Source organism: Pelophylax lessonae, assembly GCF_965119305.1.
Source record: "Pelophylax lessonae genome assembly, chromosome: 2".
Classification (NCBI taxonomy): domain Eukaryota; kingdom Metazoa; phylum Chordata; class Amphibia; order Anura; family Ranidae; genus Pelophylax; species Pelophylax lessonae.
Window position 1 is genome coordinate 650808927 of NC_138769.1, and position 20788 is coordinate 650829714.

The window sequence follows — 20788 nt, forward strand, 5'->3', positions numbered from 1 at the left end:
TTGCTTCATGCATGTGCATGTCTTTACACCACAATGACACTGTTCCAGTGTGTATAATTTGAAAATGCACAGGTAGCCTGGAATATGTTGTGACTTCAAGAACAAATTCGCATTTTGGGGTTACTGACCACATTAGCACCACCTTTTTGTGACTAAATCAGCACTTGTAGACAATTCCATGTCACACACTTGCCATTATCAGGGCCTTGTCTTGCAGTAGAGGTGTCCAGATGGCCAGCATTGTTGAAGAGTGTCCCTCTAATAATTTATCATCAGTTAGCTCCCACTTTGGATTCCCATGTACTCCCGAGGAGGCCTCTTTTTTTCCATTTGGGCCCTCATTTAATAACCCAAGCAGTATGTTTTCTATGGGGGTGTGTAGTTTTTGGTAACACTTTGGAATCTGCTGTATGGAAATTTGTTGTCGGGGGACATTTCTATCCCCTCCGAATTTCCTTCTATGTAGTTTTTTAGACATGGATGTCTGTGTTGAGGGAAAAGACTCTGACAGTCATAAAGATAACATATGGCAAATGCATACAGCCATGGAAAATTTATCATAACCATTCATAATGCAATTAATGTCTGTCTCCAGGGTTGGGTGACATATTGCATTTTAGTATTTCCTCGATTTTACTGTGTCGCAGTTCATTAATTATCTTGTCGGAATGTCAATAATATCTTTACCATATTCTTGGTAATATTCTAGGTAATATGCAGGATTCTAACATATGCTTTTTGGAAGCATAAGACTTTCATCCTAGCCTTGTTTTTTTGTGCTTGGCTAACTGGCAATAATAAAACTTCATTAGCAGGTAATGGTTGGGTCACAGTAACAGATTGTACCAGTGTTTTGGCTACAAAGAACTTTTATTTTAGGCCCCACTTGCTTTATGAATGCCTGAGCTTCAGGTTGGTCATATCCCTCTTTGTTACAAAATTCTTTCATCGGGGCAACCCTGATAAAAGCATTTTGTAAGAAAGAGGGATAGGACCATCCTGAAGCTCCGACATTCATACAGAAAGTAGGGACTGAAATTAATGAATGAATTATGCGAGAGAGGGCTCCCTAATCTTCATCTCAAAAGCAATTTCTCCATTATTAGCAAATACAAACAATTCTCATAAGAACTATATAAAGGTTCCAAAACTACATATAGATTATTTAATCCAAATAGTTTGTAAAAATGCTGTTTCTCTCTGCATAGATCATGTGTAGCAAGACAGTTCTGGGCTCCCTGTGCTCCTGGCACAGGAATATCACTTGGTCTGTTAGATATTCCTCTGGTTTCTCTTTGGTAAATGGAGGAATCCTTTTATTCTGAAAGCAAAAATACCAAATTGACCGCAGTATAGAGTAGTCTTGATGCTGGCTGGTAAGGGTGCTGGGAAATTTTTTATCTACCCAGGGAGCTGGCTATCTTATCCAGGTCCTGGCAGATGGTCCGCTAAGGATGCTCAACTATGCATGTGCAGTGTATTCTACTCAAAGCCTCATGTACAGTATCTCAAAAATGTGAGTACACCCTTCACATTTTTGTAAATATTTTATTATATCTTTTCATGTGACAACACTGAAGAAATGACACTTTGCTACAATGTAAAGTATTGAGTGTACAGCTTGTATAACAGTGTCAATTTGCTGTCCCCTCAAAATAACTCAACACACAGCCATTAATGTCTAAACCGCTGGCAACAAAAGTGAGTACATCCTAGGTGAAAATGTCCAAATTGGGCCCAATTAGCCATTTTCCTTTCCAGGTGTCATGTGACTCGTTAGTGTTCCAAGGTCTCAGGAATGTGAATGGGGAGCCGGTGTATTAAATTCTCTCACTCTCTCACTGGTCACTGGAAGTTCAAAATGGCACCTCATGGCAAAAGAGCTCTGAGGATCTGAAAAAAATTGTTGCTCTACATAAAGCATAAAGCCATTGGGATACTCATGTCATATATACAGTATTTCACAAAAGTGAGTACACCCCTGATATTTTTGTTCATGTTTAGGTGTTATGAAAATGGCTCTGTAGCCAAATTTAGATTAATGTAACATATATACCTTGCAAAATCAACCTGCACTGCTATTCAAAACCAGAGTTCCGTGGAAACCCTAGGGTTCCTCCAAAAGTTGCTTGTGGCTCCTTGAACTGTGGCTGATAGACCTCCCATTTGATGGTGCTTGCATAGGTCTAAGGTCAGTGCTACTTGTCAAACCCAAATATCTGTTTAGTTGTATGTAAGGGTAGCATTCTGACCACTACTGTAAGGGGGGCATTTTTCCCACTACCCTCCAATGTAGGGGGCATTTTTCCCCACTGACTACCAATAAAATTATTTTTCTCAAGTCGTTTTCCATGGCAGCATCTGAGAGAAAGGTCTCCTCCCACCTAAAACAGGAAACGCATCATTCGCCATTTTAAAAGGCCATCTCACATACCTCAGTGCCTCAGTTCTTGTGTTTCCTATGGACCAACAGGAACTACAAGCAGTTTGTTTTCTTCTAACCTCTTTGCTTGTTGCAAGCGCCTGCCGACTGCCTGCACAAGCCTCTAGGGAGGGGAAGCCGCTTCAGGACAGGGGCAACTAGAGGACCCCCCTCAGGGTTACTGGGGGGTAAGCAACCGTCCCCCCATCTGCAAGTAACAAATCAATAGCGCCCTGAGTGTGTCTCACTCATTGCTGCAGGGCCAGGAGGCAAAGGGCCACTTGCTCTTTTTACCCCAGGCATTGGCTCCAACCTGCTGTAATTTGGAGCACAGGGTGGACCAAGATGGCAGTGTCTTGCTCGTGGGACGTAGTGATATCACTTCTGACCTATGCCATCTTCGTGGACGGATGAGCGGATGTGTGGTACACCACATTTCTGATTGCGTCACTTGCAGGTGTATCCTGGTTGGTTGCAGCGGGTAACATCCCTTCCTGTTTCGGTAAGGCAGCGTTTTTTGGAACCTGGAACATGCAACCTCAATCTTACAGAGCCAGACACCTTCTGCAGCACGGAGAACAGAGCACACTATCAGCAGGTATGTGTGTCCCCCATATTACTGATGGGGCTGTTGGAGGTGGGGCCGGAGCAGGGACAGGAAAGCTTTCAAGGAACATGTGTTGGATGTTTGCTGGACGCTGCACCATTTTGCCCTGCAGAGTCTGCGAGCCAGGGCCGCTTCAAGGTACACCAGAGCACCCTGAGGTCACCTCTGTACTTGCCAAACCACTGTGCATATAATGCTAATTAGTGGTAGCAGCGATTTTGACTAAGACCAGCAGCGTGCATTCCCTTCCTAAGCATGTGCTTCCTGTGAGGGCAAATCCCAGCCAGCTGGGCCAAACATCTTTGCCAAAAGTACATAAGCAAAACTGTGGCAAAAGCCTCCCTTGGAGTTCTAAAAGGATTAGTAAAAAATGTCAAACACCTTCCTCACCCTTCAGCCTGGGTGCAATCAGTTCTTTGTGCTTGGTTTTGGTGTGGATCCCTGCATATAATTGACTGGATCTTGGACTAGTCTCCTATGCAAGGCCTGCATAGACAAACCTGTGCCTAATGACTGCTTGTTATCACAGACAGGTGGTGTACTTCTGACTGCTCTGGCTACTTTTTCAGGCTCAGGATGTCAGCAGCTTTAATTTACTACCAGGCCTGACCAGATTAAGACCTCAGAAATTGAGAGACTTTGGGTGCTTCCCACTAGAGTTGAGCGGACACCTGGATGTCCGTGTTCGGCGGGTTCGGCCGAACTTGGAAAAAAAAGTCCGGGTCCGTGTCCCGGACTTTTTTCGAACTTTACCCAGACACCGAACCCCATTGAAGTCAATGGGGACCCGAACTTTCAGGCACTAAAATGGCTCTAAAAAACAAATGGAAAAGGCTAGAGTGCTGCAAATGGCAGCAAAATGTAGTTAAGAGCATGGCAAGTGCTCTTAAAAAAAAATTCCCCTTTAAATTTGTAATTTTTAAATAGCAGATTAGAACAGCACTCTGTAGTAAAATATAGCTGAACGCTGCACACAACAGACTGATAAAAATATTTTTTTTTTCTCCCTCCTCCTCCTCCTCAGTGGGCTCAAGTGAGGGCAAAAAGATTGTTCACTGCACCACCCCCCACACAGCAAAATCGATGTAGATCGCTAACGGACGATTGTTCTGTCCTGTGTCTCCTAATCTCTCCAGCCTGTCCCTAAAATGCTCAAATATCTTTCCCTGCCTACACTCCGACCTGTCCCTGCATTCTTTTCAGCACAATGTTGTTTTACCCTGTCTGTCCCTAATCAGCAGCAGCCAGCACCGTTCTGTGTGCTCTCTCCCTACACTACAGCAGACTGACGCACCGCGCTGTGTCTCTCGAGCTTATAAAGACCTGGGTCACATGCTTCAGCTAGCCAATCACAGCTACTAATACATTAGTAGGCATGGCTGTGATGGCGCACACCAGTTAAACGCTTGTTCATTGGCTGTTGAAAGCCCGCCATTAAAAGCGCGCCGTTACATACAAAGCAGGAAATAAAATTACCGAACACGGATTTTAAACCCGAACATACAGTAAAGTTTTCGGGTCCGTGTCCGGGTAACAAAAATCCAATTATCCGGTACTGACCCGAATAATACAGTCCGTGTTCGCTCAACACTACCTCCCACCTGAGTGAGATATTCAGGTTTTACTTTAGTGTACTTTTTTCTATGGGTCACTCATTCCAACTAAACAATTGGCCATGGTCAGGGAGGAGTGGAAGCTGTACCTATTAGGTGTTACTAGAACCACTATACACACCACTTGGTGCGCTCACCTTCACACTTTTTACCTAAAGTCCCCCAGTACTTCCACTGGATAGATATATATTGCATTGGTAGCCACAGAGCAAGTTTTTACCTAGGTCCTGGATTCTGGTAACTGCTTGATGGCATAAACCTCAATTGCGTATGCATTGCAGATCAGGGGGTATCTTTCAGTTGAATACACCATGACTGACCTCAGGGTTCTGCAATATGCTAGTATTTTATGTCAATCTTGAACATGCACATGAAGTGAATAAATTGGGGGCAGGATCTCTGGTCTCAAGGATCTCAAGGCTTTTGCCAATTTATTATCTGTGACTGTTTTTATTTGATACTACTGATAGTCTACTTTGTGCATGGGCCTCAGCTGCAAATGGTAGATAATTTGGGAATCTTTTATTATATGTATACTGCTTTAACTCCGACTATATGCAGTTGTCAATGTGGTTGTCTTTTTATATATGTGTGTGTGTGTGTGTGTGTGTGTGTGTGTGTGTATTAGACCTGGGCAGGAGCCTGACCAGGGTACCTCCTTTTTTTTATTTAGGAGTTCACAACTGACTACTCTATATATTGGTGATATTTCTACACACTTTCAGTAGGAAATAGGCTTTGTTGCAGCAGGTTCTACATGACTGAACACTAGTCAGTTCTTTATACATTTATCTCTTTGATTATACTCCAGTTGTATCTGTCTTTGTAAATGGATTGCCCAGGAGATCTCGCTCCTGAGGCTTCATCCAGCAGACAATAATGGCACTTTTCCACTGCAAGTACCGGCTAGTACCGGCTCGGCTCTACTCGGCCCTACTTGGCCCAGTTTGCTTTTCCACTGCAGTACCGCATGGTATAGTGTCGGAATGGTTCGGTACGGTACGGTATAGGTTTGCTTTTCCATTAAAGTAGTACTAAAGTTAAGTGGGTGGGATAACAACGGGGTGGGTGTGATTCTCTGACCAATCAGTGGCTAGTAGTGACTGCATGCAAAGGATTGTGGGATATGGTACCAGTTTGGTACCTGTTGGAACCACAATCGAGTAGGTACTGTTTTTTCAGAGCTGTACCGTACCGTACCGTTCGGTTCCATGCAGTGGAAAAGCAAACCTATACCGTACCGTACCGAACCGTTCCGACCCTATACCATGCGGTACCGCAGTGGAAAAGCACAAAAGCGTGCCGAACTGGTACGGTTCCATGCAGTGGAAAAGCGCCATAATATCCACACATTCAGGTATTGGCAGACACACTCCCTGGGCCTGACACTGGTAGCTTATGGGACATGATTCCAGTCCTCTAGCTTCAGGGAAATATGGTATATCCCTCATCTCCTCAAAAGCAATTGTGTTTATGCAGACATCCCTACAGTAGAAATGGTCTTCATTTTATTGCACTGTACAAGAGGATGTACCTACACTAAGGACGTGGGGCCACTACATTATATCATAGTGTCTATGTTCTATCCAGGGGTCTTCAAACTACCGCCCTCCAGTTGTTCAGGAACTACAATTCCCATCATGCCTAGTCATGGCTGTGAATGTCAGAGTTTTACAATGCCTCATGGGATGTGTAGTTCGGCAACAGCTGGAGGGCCGTAGTTTGAGGATCCCTGTTCTATACAATAGTATATCCCGGGCTAGGGCTGCAAGGCAGCCAGGTCATTCACATGATAACTTGTAGCACATTTTATGTGCAGTGTTTGAGTGTTTCAGACTATCATTATTTGCCATAACTCGGACCTTATTCCTGGCTTGGGTTGTTATGGCACTATATTCATATATAGTCAATATGTATCTTTTTATATGGCCTCTGAGCAGAAGTGAATCATAAAGCAGAACAAATCCCATCGATTTAGGTCTCTAAAAAGTTACATTCCTGTAATGCCTGGATTGCTAACGGTCACATGCCCTTGTTGCATCAACCAAACTTTAAACCATCAAATGGCTAGTGTCATGACTGATCGCATGTGCAGCACCATGACGGTTGCAGATCAGACAGAAGCAGCTTCCTTTATGGTAAAGAATAGGGTTTAATTCTCCTTTTAAGGCTGTCAGCAGATTGGTCTACAATCTCGGCACTGCCTAAAAATGCCTAAAATAGGGAGCAACTGAGCATGTGCAAAGCAGGGTGAGTCAGTGTATTACTGAATTTTACACAGTATAGACCCTTATTTTTAGCGTTTTACATAGCTATACCTGCAGAAGGGGGCAGCCTGAAGTGATACAGCAGGACCTAGTTTTCTGACTGAAGGTCCACTTTAACAGAACGTGGTGTAACAATCAACATGAATGAGTTATCCTTTTACTGATACAGACCCAGTCTCGTCAAGTAGGGATCTAGCCAATTCTACTCATACCAGTATCACAACTAGCGTCGGAGTCCTTGGGGGGGGGGGGGGGGGGAGGGGGACCTAATACACAGTAAGAACATCTGACATTTGCATTCAGATAAGGGGACAGTTCTATTGCGTATGCAAAAATGTACTGTATGATTGTACAAACATATATTTCTCATATGCTGATTGGCAGTTTAGAAATTTCTGTGCATTGCTTTTCTGTGGTCAGAGCACTTTCCTGGTCACCCCTGTCTACACTGATGGGCAAGAGCGTTGTTTGTTAGTCCATGCTTTAAGTAGCTATTTGGACACATCAGGAGTTTCAGTGGTTATTATGGTCTAGGTATAATTATTACTAATATACTATTTTATGCTCCAGTCTAATTAGTCGTTACAGTAGTTCACACTGACTCGGGTATGGGTGATCTCTTACCTATTTTGAGACCCAACCAGGCATAGAAACAGCGTTTCCATACATACAGTGCCTGATTGGCTGCTCATTGAATGTTGCCTGGGTGGTCCTGGGGCCATTGACACTTAGCAAGTCAAGTGGCATCACAGCGATGTTTTTTGTGGCCACTTTTTAGGGTGGCATGCTGATCTCTGCTGTAGGGTTTTTTTTTTGGTTCCTATTGTCTCCAGTGCTTATCTCCAGTGCTTGGAGCATTATTCCCATGGCCCACAGATTAATCTATTTCAGTGTAATTTCCAAAAACCGATTTTAATTAAGGGTTCCCTGATACTCTTCATAGTTCCATGTATAACCTCTCAGTGGAGTCAGAGGTCATTTCCCAAATCTTTGACATCAGTATGGACAGAGGAAGGGGTTCGCCTCAATAGCTCCACAGATCTGGCAGTTAGATCAGACTAGCATCTCTTACATCTCTCAATCTCAACCAGGTATCACCCAAAGGGATCACAGCCTATTCTACCAGGGACTGGTCATCTTTATATGTTGAGAAAGGAGGAGCTACGCCAGACCAGATCTGCCAGGTGGCAACCTGGTCGAGCTTCAGTACCCTTACAAAACATTTACAGGCTAGATTTCCTGTCCAGTCAAGCCCAATATTTCATTGGCAAGGCCCTTCAGGCTGTAGACCCCCCCCCCCCCGTATTATTGCTTGCTAAATCCTATCAGATGCTTCCCTGAAAAGACGAATTGAGAAAAACTGAGTTGGGTAACTGGTAACTCCTTTTCTAGGAAGTCTTTCAGGGCAGCACTCGTACCCATCCCTATTTTTTTATTTTTTAGAACAAGTTTTATGGAATGATAGTGTATATTTGCCTGTTGTTCCTCCAGTACTTGTATTTTACTGAGGCACTGAGGTATCTGACGGCCTTTTAAAATGGTGGATGATGTTTTTCCTGTTTTTAGGCAAGAGGTGACCTATCTCCCAGATGTTGCCCTGGAAGACTTCCTAGAAAAGGGGTTACCAGGTACCTAACTCTGTTTTTTCAAGTGTTCCCCGAGACCAGAAAATGATTTCAAGGTTTTCCTCTGGGGTAAAAAGGCTGGTATAGAAAGTAGGACTTGGGGGGAAAAAAAAAAAATCTCTCTTGACTTTGCTGTCCCATGATTCCTTACTGTCAGGCATTTATTTCTTCAGTTCTCATCCTAACCTGTTAATATTCCGCACCACTGGACTATTACAGCTGTTCTAATAAAAATAAGAACATATTTCAGGCAACATTATCAAGCAAAGTCTTCAAGTCATTTGCCTGAATGTGTATCTTGAATGAATAATTCATGCCACATTCATTAAAATGAGGTAAATAACACGGTCCCTTGTGATATGGCAGGTGGCGGTAATATGGTTTTCCTCATCAGAAATGTAGCAGTAATTATGCTTTGCTTTATATTTCTCAAGTAAGCTGTTTTTTTTTTTTTTTTTTTTTTAAATGATTATATTCATCGTTTTACATTTAATTAATTTTCTTCATCCTTTCCCCTTTTTTGTCCAGGTATATTTATTAACAAAAATACATTTTATGTTTTTAGGCATCAAAGGAGCAAACTCAAGATTTGATTGTGAAAACAACAAAACTTCAAGCAGAGAAGTATGTACATATATATCTTAACCGCTTCCATACAGAGCAGTTAGACCCCCTTCCTGCCCAGACCAATTTTCAGCTTTCAGCACTCTCACACTTTGAATGACAATTGCTCAGTCATGCTACACTGTAACCAAACAAAATTTTTATCATTTTTTTCACACAAATAGAGCTTTCTTTTGGTGGTATTTGATCACAACTGGGGTTTTTTTTTTCCATGATATAAGCAAAAAAAGAGCAAAAATTTTGCAAAAAAAACACTTTTTTTTAGTTTCTATTATAAAATGTATTAAAAATTTATATTTTATTTAAAAAAAATTAATTTTTCTTTATACATTTGGGCCAAAATTTATACTGCTACATATCTCTGGTAAAATTAACCCAAATTAGTGTATATTATTTAGTCTGTGTGAAAGTTATTGAGTCTAGAAGCTATGGTACCAATTACTGAAAATTGATCACACCAGATGTACTGATGGCCTATCTCCTTTCTTGAGGCCCTGAAATGTCAGGACAGTACAAATACCCCCCAAATGACCCTTTTTTGTAAAGTAGACAGTCCAAGGTATTTAGTAAGAGGCATGGTGAGTTTTTTGAAGTTATAATTTTTTCCCACAATTCTTGGGAAAATGAAGAAAACATTTTTTTTTCTTTTTTTTTCCCAAAACGTTGTCAATTTATAAGCTATTTCTAACACATAGCATGTACACAGCAAAAATGACACCCCAAAATTCATTCTGCTACTCCTTCTGAGTATGGTGATACCACATGTGTGAGACTTTTACACAGCCTGGCCACAAAAAGAGACTCCACGTCCAAGTAGCACCATAAGGCGTTTTAGGAGCATAAATACACATAAAACTTTCTTACTACCTATCACACTTTTCAAGGCCCTAGAGCACCAATACAATGGAAAAGTCCACAAAATGACCCCATTTTGGAAAGCAAACACTCCAACGTATATTCTATGAGGCATTATGGGTCCTTTGAACATGTCATTTTTTTCCACAAGTTTTTGGAAAATGTGGGAAAAAAATAAAAACTTTTTTTTTTACACAAAGTTGTAAATTTATAGAATATTCCTAACACATAGCATGTACATAGCAAAAATGACACCCCAAAATAAATTCTGCCACTCCTCCTGAGTATGGCAATACCACATGTGTGAGACTTTTTCACAGCCTAGCCATATAGAGGGGCCTAAACATCCAAGGAGCATCATCATGCATCCTAGCCACTTGCCTAGGCCTATTTTTGACATTTGGTGTTTACAAGCTAAAATCAGTTGTTTTTGCTAGAAAACTACTTAGAACCCCAAAACATTATATATTTTTTTTTAGCAGAGACCCTAGAGAATAAAATGGAGATTATTGCAATATTTTTTATCACACCGTATTTGCGCAGCGGTCTTCCAAACGCAATTTTTTGGGAAAAAAATCACTTTTTTTAATTAAAAAATAAGAAAACAGTAAAGTTAGCCCAATTGTTTTCCATAATGTGAAAGATAATGTTACGCCGAGTAAATAGATACCCAACATGTCATGCTTCAAAATTGCGCACGCTCACAGAATGGTGACAAACTTTGGTACTTAAAAATCCCCATAGGCGACATTTTAAAAATTTCTACAGGTTGCTATCTTAGAGTTACAGAGGAGGTCTAGGGCTCAAATTATTGCTCTTGCTCTAACGATCGCGACGATACCTCACATGTGTAGTTTGAACACTGTTTACATATGTGGGCGGGGTTTCCGTATGCGTTCGCTTCTGCGCGCGAGCTCGCAGGGACAGGGCGCTTTAATTTTTTTTTTTTTTTTACTATTTATTTTATTTATTATTTTTTATTTTTACACTGTTTTTTTAAAAAAAAAAAAATTTGATCATTTTTATTTCTATTACAAGAAATGTAAACATTACTTGTAATAAAAAAAGGCACGACAGGACCTCTTTTTTGTGAGATCTGGGGTCAAAAAGTCCTCAGATCTCACAAGTACACTAAAAGATAGAAAAAATAAAAAAAAAAAAATTAAAAAAAAATTAAATAAAATGAAAAAAAAAAAGGGACCTTTAAACTGGTTGCTAGGCAATGACGTTTGCCGTAGCTCCGGTCCTCCAAGACCATAGAGTCAAGTGAGGGCAAGCTTGCCCTCACTCGACATCCTGTCTGTGAGGATCTGGGACCGGATTGTTTTCCCCGCTGCCGGCGGGTCTGGTAAACGGGGTAAAGGACCAGAATGCAGCGGGAGGGGGGGGGGCCACCTCTTCCGCCACCCCGGAAGGGTGATCCCGCGGCGAATCCGCCGCTGGGACCACCCTTATCGGAAAGCCAACCGTCCACCGTTTAAAAAAATACCAGGGTTATGGCAGCTATCTGCTGCCATAACACCGGTATTTAGGTTTAAACGGACGACGTATATAAACCTTTTTGGACTTGGACATGGTGGCTGTATGAAGGGTGACAGGTACTCGGGTACTTTGCTGGGCAGGTGACAGGTACTCTGGTACTGATGAGCAAGTGGCAGGTACTCGAGTACTCCGATAGGCAGGTGACAGGTACTCGGGTACTCTTATGGGCAGGTGACAGGCAGGTGATAAGTACTGATGAGTAGTACTGATACTGATAGGTGATACTGATACTGTACTGATGATGGGTACGGATGATCAGTACTGATACTAATAGGTGATAGGTACTGATGGGTACTGATGAGTACTGATGAGTAGTGATGGGTAATGATGAGCAGGTGGCAAGTACTTGGGTACTTCAGGTGTCAGGTACTCTGATGAGCAGGTGGAAGGTACTCGGGTACTCTGTTGGGTAGGTGACAGGTACTTGGGTACTCTGATGGGTAGGTGACAGGTACTCGGGTACTCCGATGACGGGTACTCAAAGTACCAGAGTACCTGTCGTCAGAGTACCCAAGTACCTGTCGTCAGAGTACCCGAGTACCTGTCATCAGAGTACCCGAGTACCTGTCATCAGAGTACCCGAGTATCCGTCATCAGAGTATCCGAGTACCCGTCATCAGAGTACCCGAGTACCCGTCATCAGAGTACCCGAGTACCCGTCATCAGACTACCCGAGTACCTGTCATCAGAGTACCCGAGTACCTGTCATCAGAGTACCCGAGTACCTGTCATCAGAGTACCCGAGTACCTGTCATCAGAGTACCCGAGTACCTGTCATCAGAGTACCCGAGTACCTGTCATCAGAGTACCCGAGTACCTGTCATCAGAGTACCCGAGTACCTGTCATCAGAGTACCTGTCATCAGAGTACCCAAGTACCTGTCATCAGAGTACCTGTCATCAGAGTACCCAAGTACCTGTCATCAGAGTACCTGATGGGCTGGTGACAGGTACTCGGGTACTTTGATGGGCTAGTGACAGGTGCTCTTTATTGGGGGGGGGGGGGGCAATCAGTGTGTTTGGGGTGCACTGTACTTGGTAACTAGCTGTTACCACAATCTCCTCCTCACACAGGATCAGTGTGTGAGGAGGAGAACACGGTGACAGCTAGTTACCGTGTTCTCTGTTGACATTTGTGACCGGCTGTGATTGGACACAGCCGGTCACGTGGTAAAGAGCCAATTTCATTGGCTCTTTACCTAGATCGGGGATCGACTCTGTCCGAGGGACGAGCCTCGTCCCCGATCGCCGCGCTGCGCGCCCCCGGGGGCGCGCATTAAGGAAGGAACGAGCGGCTCGCGCTGGAGCCGCTCATGTGATCGGCTGTGATTGACACAGCCGATCACGTGGTAAACAGCCAATTTCATTGGCTGTTTACCTTGATCGGGGTTGGGCTCAGTCCAAGGGACGAGCCTCACCCCCGATCGCCGCGCTGCGCGCTCCCGGGGGCGCGCAGTAGCGGGGAGATCCGGGCGCCGTCATATGACGTCGGCCCGGATCGAGAAAGGATTTGTGCCGACGTCATTTGACATGACGCGGTACGGAAGGGGTTAAACATGGACCAGTTAAATTAATAATTTTTTTATTTTTTTTAATCAATGAGAAATTGATGGATGGGTCACAGATACATTTTGGTAGAAGTTTCCTTACTAAAAGTACAGTATGTCAGATAATTTTACTGAGGAGGGATAGAGATAGAATGTCCTATTTTGAATTAATATTCCCACAGCTGTCACCTGGTACAACATGGGTAAAACCCTAGTTCCCCCATCATTTGTCAAACATTGATACAGGTGCAAAAAAATGTTATCACATAAATGTGTTTCCGCATGTGCTTTAAAATAATTATTCAGTGTGAGTGCCAAAATAGCAGATAGAGAAAATATATTTGCGCTGACAATTCAAGTGACAAAACTACCCACGCCAAACATTCTGCAACACAAACCATAATACCAGTTTTGAAAAGCTATACAGTAAAGGTACTGGACAACTTTAATAGCCTCTCCATTTAGAAAACTACAGAAAGCACTAGGGACTTTGGGCCTTTTAAGAAGATAGACAACAAGTTAAAGATGTTTAAATACCCCTCTACCTTTCTCATTGTCCTTTTTGACATTGCATCCTGAAAAGGATTCTTGGGTATTCAAAGCTTATGGTGCCTTGTTTTCACATGATCTACAGGTAGAAACAAACCTGAGGTTCTCACTTAACAGGAGTGGGTGTAGAGCAGGGGTGTCAAACTCAATTTCATCACGGGCCGCATCAGCATTATGGTTGCCCTCAAGGGGCCGGTTATATCTGTAGGATTAGATGTCCAGAGCACCCCACACCCCCTTACACCCTTAGTGAAGAGTCCTTCACCCTTCCTTACATCACAATGCACCCCCTTACCTCGTGCTGCTGCCAGGAAGAAAATGCGGGTGAATCTGGGAAGAAGTTAAGGGTCTGGAGGAGAACCAGAGTCAGCTTCCAGAGTCTGCTGAATGCTGAGACCAGAGAAGGGAGAGGCAAGGTGGTGTTGCGGCTGCACAGAGAGGTGCAGAATCTGTAGGAGGAGTTCTGCCCTCCTCTCTGCTGCGGACTGCTGAGAAGGGGGGGATGCAGGATCTAGCAAGGGTGTTCTGTCCTCTCTGCTGCCAACTACAGAGACAAGGTGGAGGCAGAGACAAGGGGAGTGCCGCAGTTGCAGGATAGGTGCAAGGGCCACATGAAATGGCCTGGGGGGGCCGCATTCGGCCCGCGGGCCTTGTGTTTGACACCTGTGGTGTAGAGGATTTGAAGGACATTGCTCTCAACGTCTCCTAAGCCTTCGATGGCTGCTGAAATTAGCCAATAAGAATGCAGAGCTCAGATCAGACAAATGTGTGCTGCAAGGTCTACCAGCCTAGAAACTGTGCTTACAGGCTCTCTGAGCTGTCTGAATGCAGTACTGTTCCAGCATTGGAGAGCAGCATAGACCTCTATTGCCCGAACATTAGCTCAGGACTAATAGAAGTCTACATGTAGAAGCTGCTGAACACACTCTAATCGGAGGTCTCAATTTGGCAAGGGAGAGTCTGATTAAATTTTGTGTAATTTCAGTTTCACTTTAAAGCAACGTGAAAAAATAGTGAAAGTTAGGGAGCCATCACAGCAAAATATACCAAAATAGAGACTCAAGGAGGTAGCTGAAAGCTCAAATAGCTTGCAAACAAGGTATACTAGAGGAAACACAGAGCACTATGCAGTGGTATAGGAGCAGGGTACAGAGAGAGGTAACACTATTCGGTGTGATATAGGAGCAGGGAACGAATAGGAGCAAAATAAAGCACTATGCAATTACCTAGGAGGAAAAACTGGATAGGAATAACGTAGAGTAGTATTCATTGACCTAGGAGCAGGATACAAATGGGGGAACACGGAGCATTTTGTAGTGACATATGTACAGGGTACAGGTAGGGGTAACCAAGCACTATGCATTGATATTTTTGCTGGGTACAGATGTAGATGTAGGGTGCAGATGGGGTAACTCGGAGCACTATACAGTGACATACGAGCAGGGTACAGATGGGATAACAGTTATATGCAGTGAAATAAGAGCAGGGTACAGATGGGGTAAGTAGTAGAACAATTCTCCTGCGCTCAAGTGAAAAATAGGCCAGAGGGAAGAGGAATACTTCAGACTTGAGTGGACAAAGCATGCGGTCTTGCTGCCCCTTCAGGATCAAGGGTATCCGAAGCCAACTATGGAACAACAAAAGAAGAGAAAAGGAGCGCACTGACCTAGTGCATTACCACTAAAAATGTAATAAAAATGTTAAGTATACATTATACTCACAAAGCAGGTGTGTATGGACACACATCAACATAATACACATAAAGTCTCCAAAGTAGCCACTGTATTAAATGGTATGCAGTGTGCCGCATGAGGCTCCTGTGTCTAGGCTGATGCGTTTCAGGGGCGAACCCCCTTCCTCAGAGCCAAAAAGAGTTGCTGCTGAACCACACTCTGGAAAAGTGTTGGCCACAAAGAGTTGGCCATACCTCTTCCTGTTCCACCCCAACCTGGGGGTGGGGGGGAGAAGGGGAGGGGTCAGATGGTAAGGAAGATGGGAGGTACCCCACCTAAGCCAAAAACACACATCCGTCTCCCAAAGCCAGACCTGACTGTGTCAGCAGCCGTATGGATAGAGCAGCTTTTGAAACACTTGATTTAAACACCAAAAGAATAGTAAAATCACATGTATAAATACAAATGTATACACAAAACCATATATAGATGTTTAGGTGCAAAATCCAAAAACACATTCTCATAAAGCATATCACATAAGTAATAGCTAGTATGACCATGCCAATATAGAATAAAATGAAATAAACACTGATCTTGAGTGCTTAAAAAGTGTATGACGTATGGACTTGGAATCATTTTGATCAGGCTGAGGGATGTGCTTAAAGATGTGTATGTGAGACCCATAGGAGGATCACATGGGACTCGTTTTATGGGGTACAGGGCATGCTTCAGATACTGGGGGTGAGGGGGAAGCCGGAGAAAGTGCAAGAATGCACTGCTAGGACGGCTGTGCAGTCTCCGGCTTCCCCCTCACCCCCAGTATCTGAAGCATGCCCTGTACCCCATAAAACAAGTCCCATGTGATCCTCCTATGGGTCTCACATACACATCTTTAAGCACATCCCTCAGCCTGATCAAAATGATTCCAAGTCCATATGTCATACACTTTTTAAGCACTCAAGGTGAGTGTTCATTTAATTTTATTTAATTTTATTCTATATTGGCATGGTCATACTAGCTATTACTTATGTGTTATGCTTTATGAGAATGTGTTTTTGGATTTTGCACCTAAACATCTATATATGGTTTTGTGTATACATTTGTATTTATACATGTGATTTTACTATTCTTTTGGTGTTTAAATCAAGGGTTTCAAAAGCTGCTCTTTCCATACAGCTGCTGTGACACAGTCTGGTCTGGCTTTGGGAGACGGATGTGTGTTTTTGGCTTAGGTGGGGTACCTCCCATCTTACCATCTGACCCCTCCCCTTCTCCCCCCCCCCCACCCCCAGTTTGGGGTGGAACAGGAAGATGTGTGTCCAACTCCCATTTAATCCCTGGCTTTTCCAGAGTGTGGTTCAGCAGCAACTCTTTTTGGCTCTGAGGAAGAGGGTTCGCCCCTGAAACGCGTCAGCCTAGACACAGCAGCCTCATGCGGCACACTGTATACCATTTTAATACAGTGTGGTTCCTTAGCTACCTTGGAGACTTTATGTGTATTATGTTGATGTGTGTCCATACACACCTGCTTTGTGAGTATAATGTATACTTTTTAACATTTTTATTAAATTTTTAGTGGTAATACACTAGGTCAGTGCGTCCCTTTTTTCTTTTGTTGTTCTACAGATGGGGTAACACACAGCACTATGCAGTGACATATAAGAGCAATGTACAGATGGGGAAACACAGAGCACTATGCAGTGACATATAAGAGCAATGTACAAATGGGGAAACACAGAGCACTATGCAGTGACATATAAGAGCAATGTACAAATGGGGAAACACAGAGCACTATGCAGTGACATATAAGAGCAATGTACAGATGGGGAAACACAGAGCACTATGCAGTTACATAAGAGCAGGGGGGGGGGGGGTCTGTGACTCAAAGTATTAAAGCCAGACACAACCAGGCAATATGCATGTTCAGAAGGAGACAACCAATGGAGTTCTCTAACGTCAAGTATACTTTACCAATTCATTACTGGACACTTTTACCCCTTCCGGCCCAGGCCAATATTCAGACTTAATACGGAGCTCCACCCAAAAGGCTTTGCGCATGTGCAGTAGGGAACCAGCTGTGAAGCTGAATGGCTTCACTGCCGATTTCCCTTACAACGAATGGCGGCGTTAGCACCCAGCAGCCGATCCCAAAATCAGCTGGGGTGCTGAAATTGCGGGCTCCCTGGACATGTAAGGGTCAATATATTAAAAGTCAGCAGCTACGTTATTTGTAGCTGCTGACTTTTAATTTTTTTTTTTTTCCCCCAGCTGGAACACCGCTTTAATTAGAAATCATCCTCCATGTTGTGGTCTCTTGTAGAGCTGTGTTTGCAAAGTTCTGAACAACAAATCCATAGCGGGCAGGTGACAGCACAGCCATAATTGAGATTTAATAACAGCTCGACTGGCCGTAATGTACCGTATGATGAAGCTTTTCTTTTAGTGGCCAAGTTTAAATACACAAGAGATTGTGCAAAACAAACAATTCCTGGTTGACAGTTCATAATACAACCGAGGGAAGTTTTATGCTTCATTGGTAATAAAACACTAGTGGGTATAGGTGCTGCTTCTGTCACATTAATCTCTATAATGGGCATTTATAAAGTAGCCGCGCCATTTGTCACTTTATTCATTTTTAGAAAGGAATAATTGCTCAGGATGGCTCATTAAACTTAATTTATACACAATCCTTATTTAGTAATTAGAGTGGATGGTTAAGCCACTGTAAGTCCAGGAGAATGAAGCTGTTACATATGTGAAAGCAGAATTAGAGTACAGGGGAGGGAAGGAATAGATCACCAAGCCCAGGTAGAGGAGGTCCTTACTGTAGAGGTAATCCGAAGAAAAACAAAATGGCGTACCTACATGAAGTACACCCGTGGTTGGCTGCCGTTCTTGATCTCTTTTTCAGATTTCTCATTTTATTTGAATTTCTGTATATTTAAATTAGTAATAAACCCAATGAGTCTGCATTTAGTTTAGATACATACCGGGGGGAATTTAGGAAAACAGAAGCAGACAGAATCTGGGGCAGCTGTGTATGGTAACCATTTAGCTTGTTTAGTTAGAGGAAATGTAATATATTGCAGCTTACCAATCATTAGATGTGGTGGCTGCATCAGTTTTTGTTTTTTTTAGGCTTTCTTCCCTCAGTTTTCACCCAGTGATCTGGCCAGTAACGCACCTGAATTAGAGTGCACTCTGAATGAAGGAGCACAAGGGGGCACCTTTGGACAGCAGCATTGTTAGTCTGGGTTGGGGAGAGTGTTAGATTTACTAGCAGATTTAGATACAGTAAGACATTGAAGCCAGATTTCAGCTCACACTTTTTATAAGCAGTTACAGCAAAAAATGTTCCTTTTGGGGTAAAGGTTTTACATAAAACACGATCAACATAATGTTAAAAAACGTAAAGTAATGCATTTGGGTGCTGAAAATACGAATGCAGGTTACGCGCTAGCGGGAGAACCACTGTGGAAATCTAGGATGGAAAAGTACCTGGGGGTTCTAGTAGATGACAAGCTCAGCAATGGCATGCAATGTCAGGCTGCTGCAAGCAATGCCAACAGAATATTGGCATGCATTAACCACTTAAGCCCCGAAAGATTTTACCCCCTTTCTGACCAGGGCCTATTTTGCGATTCGGCACTGCATGACTTTAACGCATTAACTTTAATTGGGCGGTCGTGCGACGCTGTACCTAAACGAATTTGACGTCCTTTTTTTCCCACAAACAGAGCTTTCTTTTGGTGGTGTTTGATCACCTGTGCGATTTTTTGATCATGCGCTATAAACAAAAAAATAGCGTCAATTTTGCAAAAATAACAATATTTTTCAAATTTTTTATATGAAATTCCCCCCCACAAAAATTTAAAAATCTAATTTTTTTTAGGAACAGTGATCAACGGTCCTACATAGTAGAACCGTATGATCACTGTTCTTACACAGGGGAGAATGACAGGCGGCTTGTTTACATCAGCCGCCTGCCTTTCTCCCGCTCTAACGGACGATTGCGAGTGCCCAGCGGACATCTCGGGTCCGCTGGGCACACACGCAGGGGGGGTCCGTGACCGAGCGGGAGCGTGCCTCCGGCGGCGCGTGCTCGCTCCCCAGAGCCTCGCAGGCTAGTGACGTACCTATACGTCACTTTGCCTGTGAGGGGCTGACCGCCGCAGTATATGTACTTGCGGCGGTCGGCAAGTGGTTAAAAAGGGGATTCCCTCCAGAGATATATATATATATATATATAACGATATTCTCCCACTCTACGAGACTCTGGTCAGGCCGCATCTTGAGTATGCCATCTAGTTTTGTGCACCGGTCCTCAGGAAGGATTTGCTGGAACTGGGTAGAGTCTTGAGAAGGGCAACAAAGCTAAAAAAGGGACTGGAGAAACTTCACTATGGGGAAAGACTACAAGCACGGACACTGAACTTATTCTCTCTGGAGAGGAGACTCTTGAGAGGGGATATGATATTGATGTACAAATAGTGAAAGGGAATTTAAAAAGACATGCAGCAATTCCCTGAAATTGGAAGAGAAGCAGTTTAACCTTAAACTCTGTAGAACAGGGCTTCCCAAACTTTTTTGGGCCGAGACCCACTTCTGAATACAGTTATTTTTCGGGACCCACTTGCTTGTAATTGAATATTCTAAAGCGCTACGGAATTTGTTGGCGCTATATAAATGCAAATATTAATAATAATGCATATTTTAAAGGGAGGGGGATGTTACATTAAAAATATCAATCAATTTATTTTTGAATATACTTAATATTAAATATAGGGCTATATGGCTTCCTCTCCCAGCGGTCCACAGTGAAGGTGAAGCCCCTGTTTGCCCTCTCCAGGGCCCAGCACACCTCACCCAGAGTCTCCATGATGAGGAGCTCTATGCTGGTCTTGGTTTCCTGGCTCTTCTCCTTCAGATCCTCTACTGGGGTCACAGAAGCTGCCATGAACTCCTGACACCGCCAGGCCACCTGGTCCTCCTATGACACCAAGACTGCTGTCTCTACCCGCTATAGCTGAGAGAATACCGCCGCCAGTCTAGCCACCACCGCTGCTGCCAGCAGGACCAAGGAGCTGACTTTGCACCCCATGAACATATCCTACATAGCAGCCCACATACTTACTCACTGATGCAAGTATCCTGCTCATGGGAAATGCAGACCAGCCTCCATAAACTGCATGAGCGGGGTCCTGAATCCATCGCGATTTGACTGCTCTGGCTCTCTGTAATTTGCACAGGCTCGCACAGCACAATTTAAGCAGGTCCGCTCTCAGTGATTTCCGGCTCATCGTGACCCACTCAAATGCAGCTCGCGACCCACCAGTGGGTCCCGACCCACAGTTTGGGAACTTCTGCTGTAGAGGGTTCTTTACTGTCAGAGCGGTAAGGATGAGGAATTCTCTTCCACAAGTAGTGGTATACACGCACGCACGCAGGTTGAACTGGATGGACTG

At 43.5% G+C, this 20788-nt stretch overlaps 1 protein-coding gene across 1 annotated transcript in view; it reads left to right on the top strand.

Annotated features, from left to right (window-relative positions):
• COG6 (component of oligomeric golgi complex 6) overlaps nucleotides 1-20788 on the top strand; it is a 229994-nt gene that overhangs the window by 22843 nt on the left and 186363 nt on the right. Inside the window, exon 4 of the mRNA XM_082246503.1 lies at nucleotides 9100-9158. Within this exon, the coding sequence (XP_082102629.1) occupies nucleotides 9100-9158 (59 nt within the window). The remainder of the gene's footprint in view (nucleotides 1-9099; nucleotides 9159-20788) is intronic.